We start from the raw sequence: 22,620 nt of genomic DNA on the forward strand, positions 1-22,620 counted from the left end.
GTCTAGGGGTAAATGACCAGTTTCAAAGTGACGCCAAGTTCAGTTCAATTTAGTTCAGTTCAGTTCGCAGTAATCGCTGCCGTGGTGATGGACAGTGGGGGGAAGGAGAGAGAGAGCAAAACGAATGAATATTCAAGGGTTCCAGACAGACCTTCGCAGTCAGCTTTCGGGCGAGTCCTTTGTGATGTCATCTGAGGTCACCGACCGTGACCCCTCCGTTTCCAGATACGATCGTTTCCCAGGCAAGGGTGGACACACACCAGGTTCCCGCCGATCGTGCCTTTCCACCCTGTGCGTTTATGGCCCGGTACTTCCCACCGACTTGTGAGAGACGCACCGCTTCCAGGGTCTTGTTACCTCGGGGTGTCGTGTGTGTCCTGCCTTAACGAACCTGTCCCTTCTTATCCCCCTGCTGGGATATCGCCTGTCCATCACTTCAAACAGTTCAGGGTTCAAAGGGGGAGCCGCTCTTGACAGCTCTCCTTCCTTCATTAACATCTCCGATGCTGCTTCATTGTTTTCCTTATCTCTCTCTCCTGAAGACAGGTGGCAGACCAACTGCTGATCCCACCGGTTCCAGCACAGGACAGCTACATCTTAATCTATGTGTATTCTTGTCACACCATGAACACTATCTCAGCATTCTCCTCTTTCTTTTTGCACAACGTATTTAATTTGTTTTATATATACTTATTGTAATTTATATTTTTAATTATCATTGTACTGCTTTATTTAATTATTATTGTACTGTACTGTACTGCTGCCACAAAACAAATTCTGCCAGAATGCCAGTGATATTACTTTTTTTCCTCTCTGCTATCATATTTCTGAACAATTCATGAATATTGTTATTACTTTTTATTTGTAGCTATTTATTTTTGTAATTTATTGTAATTTTGTCTTTGCACTGTACTACTGCAGTGAAACAAACCACTTCATAAAACAGTGATAATAGACATGATTCTGACAGTTGAATTCCCCGACTGCAAGCTAAACTTTATATAGCAATAAAATATAAGTAAAAATATTATAATTTTCAACAACAAATTATTTTATCGCAATAGTCTTCGCTTTTATGTGTTTCTGTAGTAGAGTTGCTTGTTTCCAAATACTCCAGAAGACTCCCGCCAAACATCCAATAACTATGTCCCAACCACCAATCAGAGCAAGAGAGGCGGGATGATGACGTATGACATCCAATCAAGACGGCGTTGGGCCGGCTGGCGCCAAATACTGAAGTTACTTTTTCGCGGCAATCGGAGCCTGACTGTGGAGAGACGGCGAGTGTTCCTGTCCGTGTGGTGAATTCAGCGGTTATCGAGGGTAGACGGCGTTCATAATCTCGCCACCGGGTCATTTTCAACATCCAGCCTAGGCAGAAGCAGCATCGAGTACCTTCCCAAACGGAGCAGCAGCCGGTGAGTGGTGGAGGGTGCAGGCTGGGCTGGCTGCCGTGACGGTGCGGGGCAGCAACCGGTGAGTGGTGGAGGGTGCAGGCTGGGCCGGCTGCCGTGACGGTGCGGGGCAGCAACCGGTGAGTGGTGGAGGGTGCAGGCTGGGCCGGCTGCCGTGACGGTGCGGGGCAGCAACCGGTGAGTGGTGGAGGGTGCAGGCTGGGCCGGCTGCCGTGACGGTGCGGGGCAGCAACCGGTGAGTGGTGGAGGGTGCAGGCTGGGCCGGCTGCTGTGACGGTGCGGGGCAGTAGCCGGTGAATAGCTGAGGGTGCAGGCCGGGCTGGCTCCTGCGGCGGTGCGTATCCTGAACGAAGCAGTGACTGGTGACCCAGCCGGCTATTGCTGTGGCGGTGTAGGCCTTGAACGGAACAGTAACCGCTGGGGCGCAGCTTGCTCTTTGATTATTTGAGGCTTGATCGTGTTAAGGGGGTATGTACAGGTTTTGAAGGGCTAAATGTCCTCTGGCACACGTTCTCGATAATGACTGTTCGTCTCGCAGATTGTACCCAGTAGCTATCGCCAGCATGCCCACCACCAAAGCCCGCTTTCAAACTACCATCAATTTCCCGAGAAAGAAATGGCATCGCAGTTGCAAAGCGACTCCGGACATTAACAAGAAGCCACCTCCATCCAGAGAGCTGCCTTTCAGCCCCCGCAAGCGCCTAGGTAATCTTTTATTTCGGTCTAATGTTTGTCCTGTGTGTAGAACTTTGGGGGGGGGGGGGGAGGATGAGACGATTTGTCCTTACCTACTAATAGTTGAGTGCTTTTTAAATGGTTATTTTTTAGCTTTAATATTGCATTATTTTGTTTACTGAACGTTTTCAGTAGCTTTTGGGTCTTTAACTTCACCCAAAAAATAGCCTATCAATATTTCACCACGCATTGCTGTGTTAAGTACCTTCCTATGGCCTTTATTAGTAGTCTGCTAAGTTTAGGAATATTTTCCATGATAACGAGAACTGTGAAACTTCCTTTTTTTTAAAAAAAAAACAATTTTGTTAAAGTCTGATTTCCAAGTAAGAAAAGAAGGACTGGTTTGGAGAGGGCTAGATGTAATGCTGAGAATTTATAAGGATTGGTCAGACCACGTTTGAAGTAGTGTGGAGAGTTTTGGGCTCCATGGATAGGGATGTGCTGGCAATGGGGAGAGTCGGGTGGAAGTTTGAGAATGAAAGGGTTAATGTAGGACAGTTTGGCTCTGGGCCTGTACTAGCTGGAGTTCAGAAGGATGGGGGAGGGGGATCTCGTTGACACCTATGGAATATTGAAAGGCTTTGATAGAGTAACAAGAGTTGGTGAGGAATTTCTTGGGCTGGGGGTGGTGAATCTGGAATTCAATGCCATGGATGGCTGTTGATGGCTATTTTAAAGAAGAGTTGATTGGGGGGGTCAAAAGTTGAGGGGTGAAGGCAGGGGAATGGGGTTGATGAAGATAGTAAATCAACAATGATGGAATGGCAGAGCAGACTCATGGGACCAAATGGCCTAATTCTGCTCCAATACCTTGTGGTTGGGGAGAGAGAGAACGACGCAAATTTGCTGTGGCATCCTGCCTGCTCGAATATAGTGATAGAGAAGGAAGCCTCTGCATTCTGCAAGTTTACTTATAAGAAATAGTTTAAAACTGTATGAAAGTCTGAAATCATGTTGGGAGTACAGCATTTGTGGGATTTAAATAATAATATCCACAGTTATTGGTGAATAGAGTCTTAAATGAAGGTAAATATTGAAGAAACTAATCCGTACAAAGGCAATGAGTGATTGATCGATGGGTTCTGACAGCTGGTGATGGAAGCCACAGTAAAAACAGATGAAAGTAATGATTTTGATTTCAGCAGGATTCCAAGTTGTGTATTTGGTGGAATTGTTGATCAGAGATTCCTTTTTACATCAAGGTTCAAGGAGTATTGCTTTTAATGAAGTGTCTTTAACTTTAGGTGGTGAAAACCTGTGTAACATTCCTCAGTCTCTGCAATGCTCTCCCTCAAAACAGAAGAAGGAAAATCAGCCTGTTGCTCCTTCAACACCTAGGGGTCGAAAGTTGGAGTTTGGTAATAGTCCATTAAAACACTCTCCAGGAAAACTTGAACTATCTGCTGAGAAATCACCGGAGAGGCCATTGTGTCTCCCCCAGAAAGGAGATGAGACCCCTTGTTCAGTAGCATGCTCCTGGCGAATGATGAAAAGTCCTTCTGTGGAGCTTTTTAAAAAGAAAGGTGTGTTCAATATTATGTTTGCCATTGGTTTTTCATTTTTTTTTTAAGTGTGCCTCAACTGAATTGTTAAGTCATGGATTTTAATAACACTGGTATTGTTTTAGGGAGGTACTGGAGTTTTGTTTACTTGGTTTGAGTTGAGACCAAATCATATGATGTAGGAGAAGAGATGGGTTATTTGGCCCATCAATCTGTCCTGCCATTTGATCATAGCTGATTTATTGTCCCTCTCAGGCTACGTCCACACTAGACAGGATAATTTTGAAAATGCTGGTTTCACGTAAAAACAAGTGTCCACACGAGGCGTTTTTCAAAATACCTCCGTCCACATTAGAACGGATATTTGGGCGAATCTCCTACTGGGCATGTGCAGGACACACAGAAAACAAGTGAAGAGGAAATGGTATACTTGGTGCGCGTTTGTCCAGAAACATTTCCTACAGCCATAATCTCTTCACTGATGAAAGGGGCGACAGCTACAACTAAATGCTATAAGGCTTGTTACTGGGGGAAAAGTGACAATTGCCTCTATTGAATTGCCACAAGCAATACATTAATCATGTTACAAGAGCATGATGGTGGACAAACCCAAGTGCAGAACATAGGGGCAGGAGGCGTTATTGCTGTGGCGAGTGTGGAATCTGTTTCCAGGAGAGTCTTTATCCAAAGTCTTGGGTTTGGAGAGAATCCAGGAGCGATGCTAGACTTAGAACTAACAGTCATAAGAACCATGGAATGAGGCTACTCATACAAGAGTCAACCAACGAACTGGCAGCTCCTTGTTGCGATCACAGGGTCTTTATCCTGCATTTTCTGATGGAAAGCAGGTGTGTGTAGTTAGTGGAATGTGGGAATGATTGGAAATTAAACGAGGTGATTGTGGCTCAATTCCTGAGTTAAATAGTAAGGTGGGGGATTGTCAGAAGGGGCCATGACGAATTGTTAAATGTATAAAACATGTCTGCATCAGTGTTGTCTTGTCTTTCCACACAATGTTACACATCTATTGTCAGATATTGATATTGTGGTGTTGGAGGTTTGTGTTCAAAAAAACAATGAAATGCCGCACTGCCACCACCATTTGTTGCGGCATGTCATGACAGTGTTTTTAAAATTAGCCGGTTACCCCATACACACTACAACGGTCAACCAGCGTTTTCAGATTTAAACAATTTTAGAAAAGCTCTGTTTTTGGGGGAAGAAAACGCTGTTTCAGTGTGGACGGAGGGTCAAAATGAAGAGAAAAAGCTTCGGTTATGGATTTATCCAGTCTAGTGTGAGCGTAGCCTCAACCCCATTCTCCTGCCTTCTCCCTGTAGCCTTTACTGCTCTTATAATCATGAACCTATCAATCTCTACTTTAAATGTTCGTGCCTTGCTTTGAATTGGCAGAAAGTATAATGTGAGACCTGTTAGCTTAATAAATTAGAGCATGTCATGCAATTTCCCCATCTATGTGGGGTTGGCAAATTTTGGTTCAATATCTGCTTGAGCCAGTTGATTTAGTGGTGTGCAGCAGGCTGGATGCCTGCCATCTTGGGCTATTCCATTTTCTCTCTCTCCCTTTTGGGAGAAACACAGGAGTTTGAAAGCCCGGGCACTACAGCTTCTGCACTCCTATAAAACCTCTGAAACAATCACCTCTTGCACCCCTTCCCATCGCATGTTCTTGTATTCTTGTAAGTTGTTCTGTGATCTTGGGGTTAACTCGGGCTGCTGGCAGCACGGCTCGAAGGGCCCATGCTGTATCTCTAAATAAACTTTCTTGCTTATTCCATTACTGACACTTTAGCACTTTTGTATTAAATCAGGTTGCTCTACAATTTGGCTGTTTGACGTGTGTGTTTATTACTGTATGTACTATTTAATTTGTGAACAAAAAATTTAATTGAACCTCAAGTATATGACAATAAACTGTCTACTCTGTATTGCAATCGATCGTATAGGTTTTGTGAAATGTACTGGAGTGCAAATTATAGTTGGCATCTTAACACCAGCCCAGTGTGCAACATTGATGTGATTCAGCAGAGACCAATGGAACTTCAGCAACTAATCGCTTTTTTAAAAATGATTTCAGATCTGCGTTACCAACAGACCAAGCAGGTTTTAAACAGTGCCATTCCTGAGCGTATTCTGGCACGTGAAGATGAGACCGAAGCCATTACCCAGTTTCTGCTGAATCATGTCTGTGAGGAGGAGCCAGGCAGTCTGTATATTTCTGGAGCACCTGGTACAGGAAAGACAGCTTGTCTGAACCGAATTCTTGCAGACCTGCAGGTATTACTGTCTAGACCCTGAAACTGGTTGGTTTGAGTTTCCTTAATGCCTTGGCTGCATAAACTTGAGCGAATAGGTCAGGGGTGTGGTTCTCACATTGACTAAGACACAAAAATTTAGTACAACACTTAGCCTGAGGTGGGCAGTGGTTAAATTTTGTGACAGTAGCTGTGGCTTGCAGAGATGGGATTGGCTTTGTGCCCTATCCTAGACACAATGCAGGGTTACTTGTTATATAATTAGTATCCAAGACCACAAAGGATTGTGAGGTGATATTGCGTTGTGTGCATGAGTTGTATGTATTGTGTTGTGCACATTGGTCCAGAGGAACATTCATGCATGTGCAAATGGTTTTAATCGATTATTTGCCAGGTTACAACATGTGAGGTTGCTAAAGCAGTCTCTGCTAATTCTGTGCTAATTTCACCAAGAATAGGCCCTGAAAGTTCAACAAATATTATTTTTTTTTGAAAATCAGGTGGAGACCATAGAAACTACAGCACAGAAACAGGCCCTTTGGCCCTTCTTGGCTGTGCCGAACCATTTTCTGCTTAGTCCCACTGACCTGCTCACGGACCATATCCCTCCATACACCTCCCATCCATGTATCTGGCTAATTTATTCTTAAATGTTTAAAAAAAAAACGCATTTACCACCTCATCTGGCAGCTCATTCCATACTCCCACCACTCTGTGTGAAGAAGCCCCCCTGATGTTCCCTTTAAACTTTTCCCCCCTCACCCTTAACCCATGTCCTCTGGTTTTTTTTTTTCTCCTTCCCTCAGTGGAAAAAGCCTGCTTGCATTCACTCTATCTATACCCATCATAATTTTATATACCTCTATTAAATCTCCCCTCATTCTTCTACGCTCCAGGGAATAAAGTCCTAACCTATTCAACCTTTCTCTGTAACTGAGTTTCTCAAGTCCTGGCAACATCTTTGTAAACCTTCTCTGCACTCATTCAACCTTATTTATATCCTTCCTGTAATTTGGTGACCAAAACTGAACACAATACTCCAGATTCGGCCTCACCAATGCCTTATACAACCTCATCATAACATTCCAGCTCTTATACTCAATACTTCGATTAATAAAGGCCAATGTACCAAAAGCTCTCTTTACGACCCTATCTACCTGTGACGCTACGTTTAGGGAATTTTGTATCTGTATTCCCAGATCCCTCTGTTCCACTGCACTCCTCAGTGCCTTACCATTAACCCTGTACGTTCTACCTTGGTTTGTCCTTCCAACGTGCAATACCTCACACTTGTCTGTATTAAACTCCATCTGCCATTTTTCAGCCCATTTTTCCAGCTGGTCCAAGTCCCTCTGCAGGCTCTGAAAACCTTCCTCACTGTCTACTACATCTCCAATCTTTGTATCATCAGCAAATTTGCTGATCCAATTTACCACATTATCATCCAGATCATTGATATAGATGACAAATAACAATGGACCCAGCACTGATCCCTGTGGCACACCACTAGTCACAGGCCTCCACTCAGAGAAGCAATTCTCTACCACTGCTCTTTGGCTTCTTCTATTGAGCCAATGTCTAATCCAATTTACCACCTCTCCAATGTATACCTAGCGACTGAATTTTCCTAACTGACCTCCCATGCGGGACCTTGTCAAAGGCCTTACTGAAATCCATGTAGACAACATCCACTGCCTTCCCTTCATCTACTTTTCTACTTTCCTGGTAACCTCCTCGAAAAACTCCAATAGATTGATCAAACATGACCTACCAGGCACAAAGCCATGTTGACTCTCCCTAATAAGCCCCTGTCTATCCAAATGCTTGTAGATTCTGTCTCTTAGTACTCCCTCCAATAATTTACCTACTACCGACATTAAACTCACCGGCCTATAATTTCCTGGATTACTTTACGATCCTTTTTTAAACAATGGAACAACATGAGCCACTCTCCAATCCTCCGGCACCTCACCCGTAGACAGCAACCTATCTGATTATTGGGTGGACAGTTTATACCTTCACCTGGCATTGATCCTTCCTGCGCCTGCGTGGGTTTCCTCTGGGTGCTGCAGTTTCCTCCTGAATTCCAAAGATAGATGGGTTAATCGGTTAATTAGTCAAGTGGGTATAATTGGGCCAGAAAGGATTGTTCCTGTGCTGTGTGCCTTTTTAATGCTACAAGTGCTTGCCTGATTCTGCAGAGAGAATTGCTGTTTGAGTTAAAGTCATTGAAGTATATTTACACTTTCTAGTTCTGGATTGCTTCCTAGACTGAATAGCTTGCTGACTTGTGTTTAACAGTTCATCTATCAAGAACTGTTTGGGTTATGAAAGGAAGTATGATGAAGATATGACAATAGAATCTACTGTGATTTCTATGCAATCTAATTTTTTTTACTTGATTACAGGAGAAACTTAGTGCCTCTACACAAATTTACATTAACTGTATGTCACTGAGGAGCTCGCAAGACATTTTCTGTACTGTCGCAGACAAACTGTTTGGAAAAGGCAAGCTGAAATGTGCAGGAAAAGATTTTCCAAAGAGACTGGCAAAAAAGTTAACCAGCGAGGGTCCAATGGTGTAAGTTGTGCTGAGTGAGACGGGCAATTATTTTCTTTTTCTATTGGGTGTGGTAAAGGAGGGTGTGGGGCAATTCATTAGAGACTTGTGGGTAATGAGGGATTTTGATTAAGTTCTCTAAGTAAGGTTGGTCTGGGGTTTAAGGCTCTGAGGAACATTGGACTTGGTAACTTGTGCTCTGCCTGAAAAGGCAAAGCAGATTTAGCAAAGTCTCAAGATTAAGGGCTAACTCTGGGAAAGAGCAATGGTTGGGGATTAATGTAGCTCAGTACTAAATTATTCTGCTGCATAATTTTGTACATCAAAGGGAATTCACTGGGGTATGAAGTAGAGGTAGTAGAAGATGAGTAAAATTTCTTTGCCTTTATTAACATCAAGTCACTGCTTTTTTACTAAATGTTTGAAATATTGGTGTAGTTATTTACTGTTAGCAGCTCAAATATCTGTATACTGAGGGCACAGTTGAAAATGTGGATGAATAGTGCTATAAATTTTAACAGTAAAATATAATAAAGCTTATTTGAAAGAATCACCTGCCACCACCTCCATCAACGGATAAGGCTCATTTCAACACTTCTGAAAAATCAACTGCTTACTGTTTTCCATTAATGCTGCCTGGCCTGCTAAGTTCCTCCAGCATCTTGTGTGTGTGTTGCTTCAATTTCCAGCATCTGCAGGTTTTCTCTTGTTTGTGACTGCCCCTTCCCATTTATTTGTGGTATGCGGATAGTGATGTAAATATGAATGTGATCTTGAATGTATAAATTTAAATTTAGTTGTATGTTGTGGGGATATTTTTTAAAATGTCTCTTGAATGAAAATTTTCTATTAGGGGAAAATAACTGATTTTGGTGACTGCTGATAAAAATGTAATTAAGTACCCCGAACACCTGTTAGTAACCCAAAGCTATTGTTCATTAATAATAGTGGCCAATAAGGGGGAAAACATCTTCTCCACCCACCTGAGTAGCTTGCTTATAGAACAAGGAAAATAGCTTCAAAATCTTAACTAGGTGGTACACAAGTAAGGTGGTAGAATGTGGCTGCTTTTGAGCATAAACATTGGATTGCTTAAGCCAAGTGGATTTTCATAGATTTATATACCAGGAATATTTGATTTGACTACCAAACTCCACTACTGTTTCCTTTTTTTTTAATGGTTAACTTTCTTGCAGCCTTTTGGTGTTGGATGAGATGGACCAGCTGGATAGCAAGGGTCAAAGTGTCCTCTACACAATACTTGAGTGGCCACATTTAACTAGCTCAAGGCTGGTTCTAATCGGTAAGTTTGTAGTGTGTTCTGCTGTTGATGCTTTCTGGGCCAGTAAAATTCAGTGCGAGCAATATTAAAGAATGGTGATGTTCTGTTCTTGTAAACATTTAATTCAGGCTATGAATTGAATGATATTAGGCACAAGGGAAATGTCAGAAAATAGCAATCATACAACACCCTCGAGCCTACTCTACCATTCAATACAATTGGCTGATTCTCAATAGCAGTACCATATTCTTCTCTCCCCATACTTTTGTCTGGAAGAATTATTTCCTTACAATTTATTTAGTGACAATTCCTCCAGACTTCCAGGGTAGAAAATAAAGAAATTTTGCTCCCTGGTCCTGAGAGTGTGCCCCCCTAGACAATGACCTGGGTTGGGAGGCACCCTCTGTTTCCAGTTTGTCAGGACTTCATACACCAGTGAGATGTCCTCTTCTTCTGAACTCTTATAGAGTATGAACCTCATCAATCCAATCACACAGATAGATCTACCATCCTGGGAATCTTTGCACTCATATGACAAGTGTATCTTGTCTAATAATGAAAGGAAAACTGCACACTGTTTAAGGTGTGGTGTCACCTAGGCCCAGTACAAAAGAGGAAATCCTTACTTTTGTCTTCAATGCTTTATATATCAGTTGCCTTTTTAACATGAGGTTCAGAGTATGGGAGCAGCATTTTTTGTGATCATGTATGTGATCAGAGCTTGTAAATTCTCTGATGTAGACCATTGCCATTCAGAAACCAATCATCTCTACAGAAAGAATGTGGCTTTCATGTCCTTTCAAAACTGCTTCTGTTAAAGCCACTGTTCAGTCAACCTCTTGGCCAACATCAGCCATTCAATGGTGACACAGGTGACAGAATCAATGTGAACTTGTACTTGCAAATGGTTGTACAGATTGAGATGGTGCAAATTTATTTCTCAGGAATTGCGAATGCTCTGGATCTCACGGATCGAATCCTGCCTCGACTGCAAGCACGTCCCATGTGCAAACCTCAGCTGCTGAATTTTGCTCCGTACACGAGGGACCAGATTGTGGCCATTGTACAAGACCGACTGAATCAGGTACAAAACTTGAGGGTGGTGGCCAAATTTGTAAATCCCATACAATGCAGAGTTGGGTGTAAAGCAGCTTCAAGTCTTTGATTTCCCCATCCTAAACAGACTACAGTTTGGAAGCTGAATGATGTTGGTGTGATGTTTTGAAACAAACAACCCCTCAAGATTTGTGGACTGCAGTGGTACCAAGATGCAGTGAAAAGCCTATCTTGCATACTGTACATACAAACCATAACTCAGTGCATTGAGCTAAAATAAGGTAAAACAATATAGAATAGTATAGAAGCTACTGAGGAAAAAATGCAGGAAATGATAAAGTGCAAGATCATAATGATATAGATTTTGAGGCCACAAGTCTATCATATACAAGAGGTCCATGCAAGATTTAGGTGGGATAGTTGTTCTTGAGCCGGGTGGTGCATACTTTCAGCCTGTTTTGTCTTCTGCCCAATGGGAAGGTGGGAAGAGGGAATATCCGACTGAGATCTCCTGCCCTTTTCCCCTACATTGACTGCTGAGTTACATGTTGCCTGCTACTCTTCACAAAGATCCTAACTGCTTGTGAAGACAAAAGGTCTAAGATCGAAGCATGGATGTCATGCACACTAATTTTTGCTCTCCATAACTTGCAAAAGGAGTTTTTTAAGCTGTCTTGTTGACAATGATTAGGATTAGAGTACAGCCTACCATTCTGGATCTCCAGCTTCAGAGATTTCTCTGTTAGGTATGGAGACACAGTGCAGGATTGATGAGTTGCACCATTTGTGCAGAGTTGATATGTGCCATAACTGCTGATTGAGATCCAAAATGTTCTTAATACTGTCTTCTCTATTCATAAGAAATTAGTTCTAGCCATGCTCAAACTTGAGAGGAATTAACAAGTTGCACCCTGGCAGATGTGTGGAGTGAGTGGTGCAAGTATAGGACTAATCAAATTTCAGTTTATCTCAATTTTGTATTCTTAACACTGTGGGAATGAAAATCTATGTCTGAACCAGTCAGATGTTAGTGACCAAAATTTATTAAGCTCAATCAGCCTGCCCTGTTCCACACCCACCTTCTGATTCTATGCACTGGGCTCTCTGAGATTTTGATGAGTTTCTCTACTAAATTAAGGTACCTGGTGAGAGGGTCTTGGATGCTGCTGCCATTCAATTCTGCGCACGAAAGGTATCATCTGTATCTGGTGATGCTCGAAAAGCCTTGGATGTGTGCAGGTAGGACACAGAAATTGAAGCTCAAAGTACATATGTTACCATGGATTACCTAGCGATTTTTTTTTTAAACAAGAAAAAGAAATAAAACATAATTTTACAAAAAAACTACACATAAACAGATAAAACTGACAAACTTGTCCACCAGTTTCCTGATCCTGAATTGGTGGGGGGTTGAAGTAGAGGAGAATGAGTTGAGCAGGGTACTGTTGTGGCATAGAGGTTATCTGGAGGCCCTGGCAAACAAGTCAGAGGCTAGAATTCCAACCTCACTGGCAGGTCTGGAATTTAATTTCTATAGGTCTTGTAAGTACTTGATAACCAGAAAAGTTACTGCATTGTCAAAACAAAAATAATGTCAATGTTTAACCTCTGAGGCACCATTCTTTAAAAGTGGTGCAATCCATAGGTTGTCCCTTTGTATTTAACAACAAAAATTAACAAGAACTTGTATAAACTCTGCTTTAAGTATACCCAGTGACTTGGCCCCCACAGCCATCTGTGGCGATGAATTCCTCAGATTTACCACCATCTGGCTAAAGAAATTCCTCCTCATCTCTGCTCCAAAGGGATGTCCTTCAATACTGAAGCTGTACCTCTGGTCCTAGATTTCCCCTCTATAGAAAACAGCCCCTCCACATCCACTCTATTCAAGCCTTCCAATATTCCATAGGTTTCAATGCGGTCTCCCTTGATTCTTTGAAACTCCAGCGAGTGGAGACCCAGAGCCATGAAAAGACACTCATATGTTAACTCTTTCATTCATGGGATTATTATTGTAAACCTCTGGGGTCCTTTAAATGGCTGTTCTTTACTCTACCTTTTATTGGCTGAGTTTTCATGTGCTTACTTGTATATATATTTTTTAAAAAGCTCTCCCTTCTGCTCTGACTGCTGCAAATGGAGGAAAAAATTATTGCCCAGGTCTGGGACAATTAAATTATTTCACATTTCTAATTCATCAAACCCCCATTGCAAGGGGTGAAGAGCAAAGCAAGACCCAAGTAAGGAGGAGGTGGATCTTGATATAACACTTTTCAGTATTGCATTCAGTTCATATGGTGTAAATAATTGAGTGGACTTGGGGTTGGAGTGACCACATGGGTTTCGTCACACATTTCAAAGCCGTATTGGTTAGTAGATTAATTGGTCACATGAGTGCAATTGGGTGGTGCAGGCTTGTTGGGCTAGAAAAACCTGTTACTGTGATGTATCTAAATAAAATTTTAAAATCACTGCTCGTTTTGGGTAGACTCATGAACTTTAATGGCATTTATGCATTCTATTGCTAAACTTGCAGGCGAGCAGTGGAGATTGTGGAATCAAGTGTTCGAAATCAGGCAGTCGTGGAATGTAAGTTACTTTTGGAAGTATTAGCTGTGTATCATGCTAGTATCTACATTAAAAGGATAAAAAAAACTTCTAAAGTACCTTCAAGCTCTAGGAAACTTGCTGTCAGTTTTAGAGACAAAGTGAGGGATTAAAGAGCAGGTGTTAATAGTTAAGGAAATAATTAAGTTAGATTGCTGAGCCTCTGACAATGATCTTTGCATCATCAATGGGGATGGGAGAGGTTCTGGATGTTGTTCCTTTATTAAGAAAGGGTGTGGAGATAGCCCAGGAAATTGTAGACCAGTGAGTCTTTCTTCAGTGGTTGGTAAATTGATGGAGAAGATCCTGAGAAGCAGGATTTGTATGAACATTTGGAGAGGTATAATATGATTAGGAATAGTCATCATGGCTTTGTCAAGGGCAGGTTGTGCCTTACGAGCCTGATTGAATTTTGAGGATGTGACTAAACACATTGATGAAGGAAGAGCAGTAGATGTAGTGTATATGGATTCCAGCAAGGCATTTGATAAAAGTACCCCATGCCATGCTTACCGAGAAAGTAAGGGGGCATGGGATCCAAGGGACATTCCTTTGTGGATTCAGAACTGGCTTGCCCACAGAAGGCAAAGAGTGGTTGTAGACGGGTCATATTCTGCATGGAGGTCGGTGACCAGTGGAGTGCCTCAGGGATCTGTTCTGGGACCCTTGCTCTTCGTGATTTTTATAAATGACCTAGATGAGGAAATGACCTGGCTTAGTAAGTTTGCTGATGACACAAAGGTTGGGGGTGTTGTGGATAGTGTGGAGGGCTGTCAGAGGTTACAGCAGGACATTGATAGGATGCAAAACTGGGCTGAGAAGTGGCAGATGGAGTTCAACCCAGATAAGTGTGAAGTGGTTCATTTTGGTAGGTCAAATATGATGGCAGAATATAGTATTAATGGTAAGACTGTTGGCAGTGTGGAGGATCAGAGGGATCTTGGGGTCCGAGTCCATAAGACAGTCAAAGCAGCTGTGCAGGTTGACTCTGGTTAAGAAGGTGTACGGTGTATTGGCCTTCAATCGTAGAATTGAATTTAAGAGTCGAGAGGTAATGTTGCAGCTATATAGGACCCTGGTCAGACCCCACTTGGAGTACTGTGCTCAGTTCTGGTCGCCTCACTACAGGAAGGATGTGGAAACCATAGAAAGAGTGCAGAGGAGATTAAACAAGGATGTTGCCTGGATTGGGGAGCATGCCTTATGAAAACAGGTTGAGTGAACTCAGCCTTTTTTCCTTGGAGCGATGGAGGATGAAAGGTGACCTGATAGAGGTGTATAAGATGATGAGAGGCATTGATCATGTGGATAGTCAGAGGCTTTTTCCCAGGGCTGAAATGGTTGCCACAAGAGCACACAGGTTTAAGGTGTAAGTCAGGGGTAAGTTTTTTACTTGGAGAGTGCTGAGTGCATAGAATGGGCTGCCGGCAATGGTAGTGGAGGCGGATATGATAGGATCTTTTAAGGGACTTTTGGATAGGTACATTGAGCTTAAAAAATGGATGGCTATAGGTAAGCCTAGTAATTTCTAAGGTAGGGACATGTTTGGCACAAGTTTGTGGGCCTAAGGGCCTGTATTGTGCTGTAGGTTTTCTATGAAACTCAGTCAGGACAGACTGGAGAACTTGTCTAGTGAGGCATTATGGGTGGAACTCGGGAATAAAAAGTTATGACCACGATAATGGGTCTATATTAGAGACCACCCACCAGTCTAGGGAATATCTGGCACCACCTTGTTTGGTAGTACATTTCAGGTAGTACACTTTCATTTTTAAATGGGGTGGGGGATTTCCCCCTCAGATCTCCTTTCAATATCTTCCTCCACATTACATTTATACAATATTATTTGTATAATATTGCCTTCCTTATCCCTTGATCTTAAATAGAATAATTTAAATTGCTGGAACTAAAAGCTACTGCTGATGATTAGGGCATTCCTTGTCTGCTCTAACCCATAAGTGACTTTAGGCTCTGTTTGACTATTAATTTCAGCCTCAAATGAAATGGTATAACCCCTGTGGGGAAGGAATATAAAAGGCCTTGGGCAAAATGAATCTTGAAGATTATAAGGTTGCATGTTATGATAGTACCATTTGGATTTTTTCCCCCCCAAAGCTAAACCTCTGGTCAAGACTTCTCATAATCCAGGCCTAATAAAGGTTGGGTTGCCGCACATTTCCCAAGTAATCTCTGAAGTATATGGTGACCGGATGACACCCAGCTCTGGATCAGAGTGCTTTCCTCTCCAGCAGAAACTTCTGGTCTGTTCACTGCTTCTCCTAACCAGGCGGTCTAAAGTGAAAGAAGTTGGTCTTGGAAAGGTAAGCAAATCAAATTGTTGTAAGCTTAATCTTCAAAGAAGAATTCTATTTGTTATGGAACTTTTCATTCTCCTGGATGAGATGTTAAAATAAATACATCTGGACTTTTTAGGGATCTTTCATTTTAAATTAGCAGTCCCACCTGAGCCTTGAAGAGCTGAAGCATTATTTTAGATTTTTGTTTTTGGTTTCAGGAATTAACTGACCAATATTTATCTTTGTTTGCAAGTTCGTGGCATTTTAAAATGGTAACAAGACCAAAATTGTTGACGAGATGGATATTAAGTTTGAATTTTAATTGGGGAAATTGTAATATTTAGTTCTGCTAACCTTAAATGTGCGTGAGCGAGCAGTGAGTAGTAAATGCAAGTCAGCACAGAAATGTGATGTAAAGTGTGTACCCTGTGGGGAGTGTTGAGGCGGGTGCTGGGCTGGATTTCCCCTAGACATACACGACCCAATATAACGGAACGTTACAGATGTTTTATAGTGGTTATACTGAAAGAAGACGGTGTCTCCTAAGTGCCAAGGTTTGAGAATTTCACAGCGATTGGATCAGTACAATAAAGGTCAACCACTATCGCTGTTTTAATTTAATTATGACAGGGTTTGAGTAATTTATTATCCATTTAGGTGCACTGAAAACCTAGTTAAGTCATTCTTCATCACCATTACTCCAACCCCTTGTTTATCAATGTGTGAATAACATGTATCATCAGTTTTACGTTGTTGCTGGACAGGGGAAAGTCTGGGGTAGAGGTACTTTCCAGTTCACCAACTATTTGTAAGGTGAAAACTGTCAAATTAGCCTTGCTAAGTAAATGTGAGGGAGTGGCTTTGATTGACCTAAGACTAGCTTGGGTACAGGGACCCAAGTGGCAGCCTCTAACAACTAGTGTGATGTAGGCAAAGCAGAAGGTTAAGGAAATTCAGACGTGAGGAAGAGGTTCAATGTACAACTACGTTGACAGTGCACAGAAATGGATAATAAAATGTGATCAGAGATTAGACTGAGTCAAGTTTGTTTTTCCCTGTTGATGTGTTGTTGAAATGGTAATCCTGTTTAGTGTGAAGGGAACTAAGTGCAGACTTTGCCTGATAATCTGCAGTGGAATGTAACCACTAGGATGGTGGGACAACTGAGTTACTTTAGATTCTCTTGTGCTACTTAAGACCTGCAGCTCCAGCTGGGCACATTAACCCCATATCTGATGGCTTCCTGATCAGGCAGTTAGTGAACCGAAGCATGGAATTGCTCATTGGTTTCTACTTGAAACTCTGGTGTGTTGTGATCCAGAGGTTCTTTGGGAGTCAGAATGAGGCCTAATAAATGGCAGTAAGCAACAGTTTTAAGTGTTAATAAGAGCAAGAGAGCCAAGACCCAGTTATGGTCATCCTCCACAAAATTCTAGTGATGAGAATTGGCCTATAAATAGCCAGATTCAGGTGCTTTGACACCTGCTACAGACAATCTAAGAAAATTCGAGAACAATCCAGAAGCAACCATACTGCATTTACTGGAAAATTCACTGAACAATTACAAATAATTGATGTGGATCCTGAAGAAATACTGGATTCTGAAGAAATACTGGGTTAATACCATCCAGAAACCCATAAGCTGTTGTTTGAGCATCCTTATGTGGGGTCAAAGGTGACCTGGGACTCTTATTCCCTATAAACCAAATGAGATGCACGGTGGTAGTAGAACACTATTGGCAGCGGCTATAGGAATGACTTCAGGACAAAACTACTGTGCTGTGCCAATGGCTTGTAAGAGGGATGGGCTACAAAGGTGGGGAAATCTCACGCCAAATTTAGGAAACATTGAGACCACATCTGGAGTAACAAACAAAGCTTTGGTTTCATTTTTTAAAAAGGGTAGTATTGCAGAGAGTTCAATGCTGATTCCTGGGATGAAGAATGTTGATTAGCCCTGTACTTCTAATTATCAGAAATAAAATGGAAATGGCCTTATTGAAACGTAAAAAATTCTCCCATTGACTTTAATGAAGGAATTTTTATCTTTTGTGGGCTGCCAATTTTTGGACCTGGCAGAAGTTATTTTGCTTTGGACTTTTCCTGCCTGCTGCCCCTTATAGGCCAGGATCAGTTTAGTTATATTTTCAATGAATGGCAAAAAGGCCACAAGGGTTTCCATGGGCTCATTGGTGTTCTATGTTTCAGCTCCATGACACCTACAGCAAGGTTTGCAGAAGCCACCAGGTGACTGGGGTTGACCAGTCGGAATGTTTGTCGCTCTGCAGCCTTCTGGAGTCGAGGGGAATCATGTGGCTCAAGCAATCAAAGGAAGCTCGACTCTCAAAAGTAAGATGGCTGAGTTTAGATTGCATTTAGAAGTATCCTGATATTTCTCAAGTTCAGAGGACCCACAGGGTCAGTAGAGAAACTCTTCACCGGTTGGAAACTGGGGCTGAGGGAAGAGTTTTAAATTAAACCTGCTGTTGAACTTGTGTAAATAGAAATTTGCATTTCCCACAAACTAACATTGATACTTGTTTCATTTTAACCACTTTGGTTAACAAATTTAAGATGTGGGTCAAAGGTGAGTATTCAGATTTTTCCAGATTTATTTATCACACATAGTAAAACACATCGTTTGCATTAACAGACACATCTGAGGATGTGCTGGGGGCAAGTGTTGCCACGCATTACGGCACCAACCACATGCCCACAATGCTCGGCAGATCACAGCAAAACAGAACATATGTGATAAAACAACAACAGAACAAGCCCCATTCTTCTCTCCTGATCACCCATGCACATAGTCTGTTGGACATTAGGCCTTTAACTTCCCCAACGGATCATCGCAGTCTAATTTACTGCAGATTATGCCAAAGTGTTTTCTAAGGTTTTTCTTGTTGCTAAGTAATGCGTGACATTCTATTGTGTGGTACTTCTGCAATTCCCTCCCCAAGTCGCTTGACATTTTCCTCCCGAGACTTTAAGACTTCTCTCTGGATCAGTGCAGTATTTCAACCTGCTGAGTTCTTCCAACAAATTTTTTGTTGCTCCAGGTTATGGCAGTTGCAAACTTGTATCTCCTTAAAATGTTCCTTAGACCAAACCTTTGATCACTGACTCAATATTTAATTTAGGATCACATAAAATGTCATTTAGCATTGCCAGTGAATTGTATTTCACTGGTGTAGATTGGGGGACCGCTTTGTCGAGCATCTTCACTCTGTCCACCACAAAAGGTGAGACTTCCCAGAGGCCACCTATTTCAGTTTGACTTGCCATTCCTATTCCAACGTGTCAGTCCATGGCCTCCACTGCTGCCACGATGAGGACACTCAAGTTAGAAGAGCATCACCACGTTTTGTATGGGTGGCCTCCAACCTGAGGGCATGAACATTGATTCTCAAATTTCCAGTAACTGCTTTTTCCACCCCATTTCTTCCCCCCCCGGTCCATTCTGGTTCCCCTTCTCACCTGCCCATCATTTCCCTTTGGTTACGTTCCTCTTTCCTTTTCCATAGTCCACCCCTATTAAATTCCTTCTCTTTCAGCTCTTCTAACTATTCTCTCTTCTCTTCTCTTCTCTTCTCTCTCCCCCCCCCCCCCCCCCCCCAAAGCTTCCTACTTTGGTCCTCTTCCCCCACCACCATTTCCCTGTTGCCTGGTCTCATCCATCATCTGCTGGCTTGTATTCCTTTCTTCTATCCCTACCTTACTCTGGGTTCTGCCCTTTTTCTTTCCAGTCCTGATGACAGATACTGTTTATGACATACAGTCCTGGTACGTCAACTGTTTATTCCCCTTCATACATGCTGTCTGATTTGCTGAGTTACTCCAGCATTTTGCATGTGTTGCTCAAGATTTCTAGCATCTATACATGATCTCTTTATGAATTGTATTTGTGGCTGAGTGTCACCACTAGATGGGGCTTTGGAACTACTGTTTATTCCAACTGCAAAGATGTGTGCTTTCCTGTGTCCATGGTGGAGACTTGTGCCTCTAGCACGCAGTCCTTCCGAAGTGGAACTCCTGATCTGTATGAACCAACTAACCACCCAGACTGCCTGTACCCAAGAACTTTTCATTGAGAGATGGCACTGCCACCTCATTCATCTCCTGGCTGGGCTGCAGAGGCTGAATCCACCACAGCAGTTGCCCTATAATCATTGTCCAAGTGGAGATGTGTATTCATTCAATTATCACGTACATCAAAACGTACAGTGAAATGCGTCGTTTGTGCTAACAGCCAACACAACCAAGTCTGTAGGGGGCATCCTGCAAATGTTGCTGTATTTCCTGTGCCAACATTGCTTGCCCACAATGTTCAGCAGAACAACACAAGCAACAACAGCAAAAACAAACCCTTTCCTCCCATCCACTCACATGCCAACCAACCTCCAGTGTACTTGCAGAGATCCTTTGCACCACCAGTTTGCTTGTATTCTTGCCGAGCCAGCTGGGTGAACACAGACTGGTTTGCTCAGGACGAGAAGTGTAACCCTTTTCCCAGTATGTGTTGTTGACCTTGTCCACGCTCTGAGCTTTGAGAGATTGGGGATGAGTAACTCTTGATTTGGTTGCAAGGTTGTTTTGATGAATGAATGCTCACCAAACGCATGGAACAGCTACTGGTATTGAAAGCTCTGGGTCATGGGGAAACTCATTTCGTGTATTGGAGCAGAAAGAGTGATGCTGTGGGTGACCCATAAACCAGCTGTGCCTTGCCTGGTTTGTAAAACATTCAACACAAAATTCAGGAGAACTCTGGGTCGGGGAGTGTCTATGGGCTGGCTTCAATGGGACCTTGGCCTGAAACATCGACTGTTGTTCCTCTACTCTCTTCTCTCTTTCTCCCCCCAAGCCCACCAATAGATGCTGCCTCACTCACTTGCTAAGTCCCTCGGCACTTGTGTTTTGCTCAAGGTTTCTAGCATCTGCATAATCTCTTGTTTGTGTCCTAAAGCAATCAAACTCTTGTTTCCAAATGGCTGGGTCAAGAGAAATGTTTTTCTTTTCTGCGAAGGGTGTAACATGATCTTTGTGGGAAGAGGAGAAGCAATAGGTGGTAACCATGGCTGTTCTAATGGAGATGCTGTATTTTAACTGGTGGCTACCTGTACTAATCGCCCAACTCTCTCCTTAGGTTGGCCTGAAGATCGAAGAGGAGGATGTTGAACATGCTCTGAATGACAAAGCCCTGACAGGGAGCATTTTACGAAGAGGACTGGAATATTTTTTAAACTGATTGTTTTTAATAACTCTCATCACCTTGGTTCTGTCAGTAAAGCAAAATAGTGTCACAAACATGCTTTCAGGAAAGTATTGTTGCATCTATTCTATACTTTGTCATCTTCTGAGCTGCTGCTGGGTTTCAGTGCTGAGCCTTGTTTTGTACACTATTTCAAGTACTTGGGGAGTGATGAATTCCAGTGCCCATCAGGTGTACATGGCACAGTTGATAAAAGCATTGGCCAGCTTAATGAGCTGCCAGAAATCAGCAGTGTGGAAGAGAGTTCAGCTGGAATATTTACCAACACAAAAGCTGGGGCTTTTAAGATTGGTACTTACAGCAGCACAGTTTTAGAATACTGCTGATGAAGGAGGTGTGCATTAGCTAAGTGGCCTCATGTTGCTGTCCTTATTTTGTGAAAGGTTGTATGAGATGGGTTTCTTGTGTAATTCTTAATGACATCCCTTTGGGAGGTTGGTGTTTTTAAATATATTTATAAAAATGACTTGGCTTTTGAGTGATCTCTACAAAGCAATAGCTTGTTTACATTACAAGCTAGTGGATTCTTAATTGAGCTAAGACTTATCTAGTTCTATTTTTAAAATCCAAAGGGGGAGATCCTCTTATTTAAGCTTTTGTTTTGAGGCATGGGGCAAGAGATTGATAAATATTTTGGCTGCATAGCATTGACCTTAGTTTCAATTTCCATCAAGACTATCAGTGTGAAGATAAAGCCTGCAACTTGAATTTTGACATCAATAGATTGTTCCATACATCTGGTGAACAACTGGGAGAATGTTTAACATGGGAATATTTATTTTTGTCTATCAGTTTAGTTTGTTCCCTTGTATTGCTGAAACTTGGAAAATAAACTTTAATGTTATGCTATAGTGTGGCTCTCAGTTTTTCTATTTTCCTGTTCTGATGTGCCTTTTATTTATTTCTCCCTCCCTCATGCAGATCAATTGTTTATCAAATGTCCCAATCTCATACCCCTTCATTCAATTAGAGTCCAGATGTATTTTGCTGTGGGTCTTTAATGTACTCACCAATTGGCCTTCCACAGGTTACTCGGGTAGTTCCACAATTTTGCTAAAATCCATCCCAAATGATTGGTATCTTTGACAGACTACTCCAAGGACCTTGACCTGTGGTAAGGCATCTGAGCCACTTGGTGTTTGCTCCTGGTAGGGTCATCCATGGGTGTAAGGTCAAGGGAGGAGTTTCCAGGCAGTGATCCAACAAAGACCTCAGTGCTGGATGGTGACACAATGGCAGGGGAGGGTCTACAATCTTGTGTTCCATGCTACTGAGGCTGGTCTGTCGAGGATCATGTGATGGATGCCCACACATCATCCTCCCCATGTTACAACAGTCAAGCAGAGGCATAGAGGGAATCCACTATTATGTGCGACACAAATGCCTACTAGAATCAGAAAACTACAGTGCAGAAACAGGCCCTTTGGCCTATTTAGTCTGTGCCAAACTTATCCCTGCTAGTTCCATTGTCCTGCATGCACCTGGACCATAGCCCTCCATACCCCTTCCATCCAAATGTCTCTTAAATATTGAAATCAAACCTATATCCACTTGAACTAGCAGCTTGTTCCACACTCTGACCATGCTGTAAATGAAGTTTCCACTAATGTTCTGCTTA

General features: G+C 42.4%; 1 protein-coding gene across 1 annotated transcript; it reads left to right on the forward strand.

Annotated features, from left to right (window-relative positions):
- Positions 1-1,264: 1,264 nt before the first annotated feature.
- cdc6 (cell division cycle 6 homolog (S. cerevisiae)) lies at positions 1,265-21,821 on the forward strand. The gene is made up of 12 exons (XM_072248796.1): positions 1,265-1,418; positions 1,954-2,120; positions 3,395-3,673; positions 5,751-5,950; positions 8,337-8,509; positions 9,685-9,791; positions 10,715-10,854; positions 11,965-12,065; positions 13,363-13,415; positions 15,549-15,754; positions 17,939-18,079; positions 20,877-21,821. The coding sequence occupies exons 2-12, from the start codon at positions 1,979-1,981 to the stop codon at positions 20,976-20,978; spliced, it is 1,644 nt and encodes a 547-aa protein (XP_072104897.1). The 5' UTR covers positions 1,265-1,418; positions 1,954-1,978; the 3' UTR covers positions 20,979-21,821.
- Positions 21,822-22,620: the final 799 nt, after the last annotated feature.

This window comes from Mobula birostris, chromosome X (assembly GCF_030028105.1).
Source record: "Mobula birostris isolate sMobBir1 chromosome X, sMobBir1.hap1, whole genome shotgun sequence".
In the NCBI taxonomy this organism is placed as follows: Eukaryota; Metazoa; Chordata; class Chondrichthyes; order Myliobatiformes; family Myliobatidae; genus Mobula; species Mobula birostris.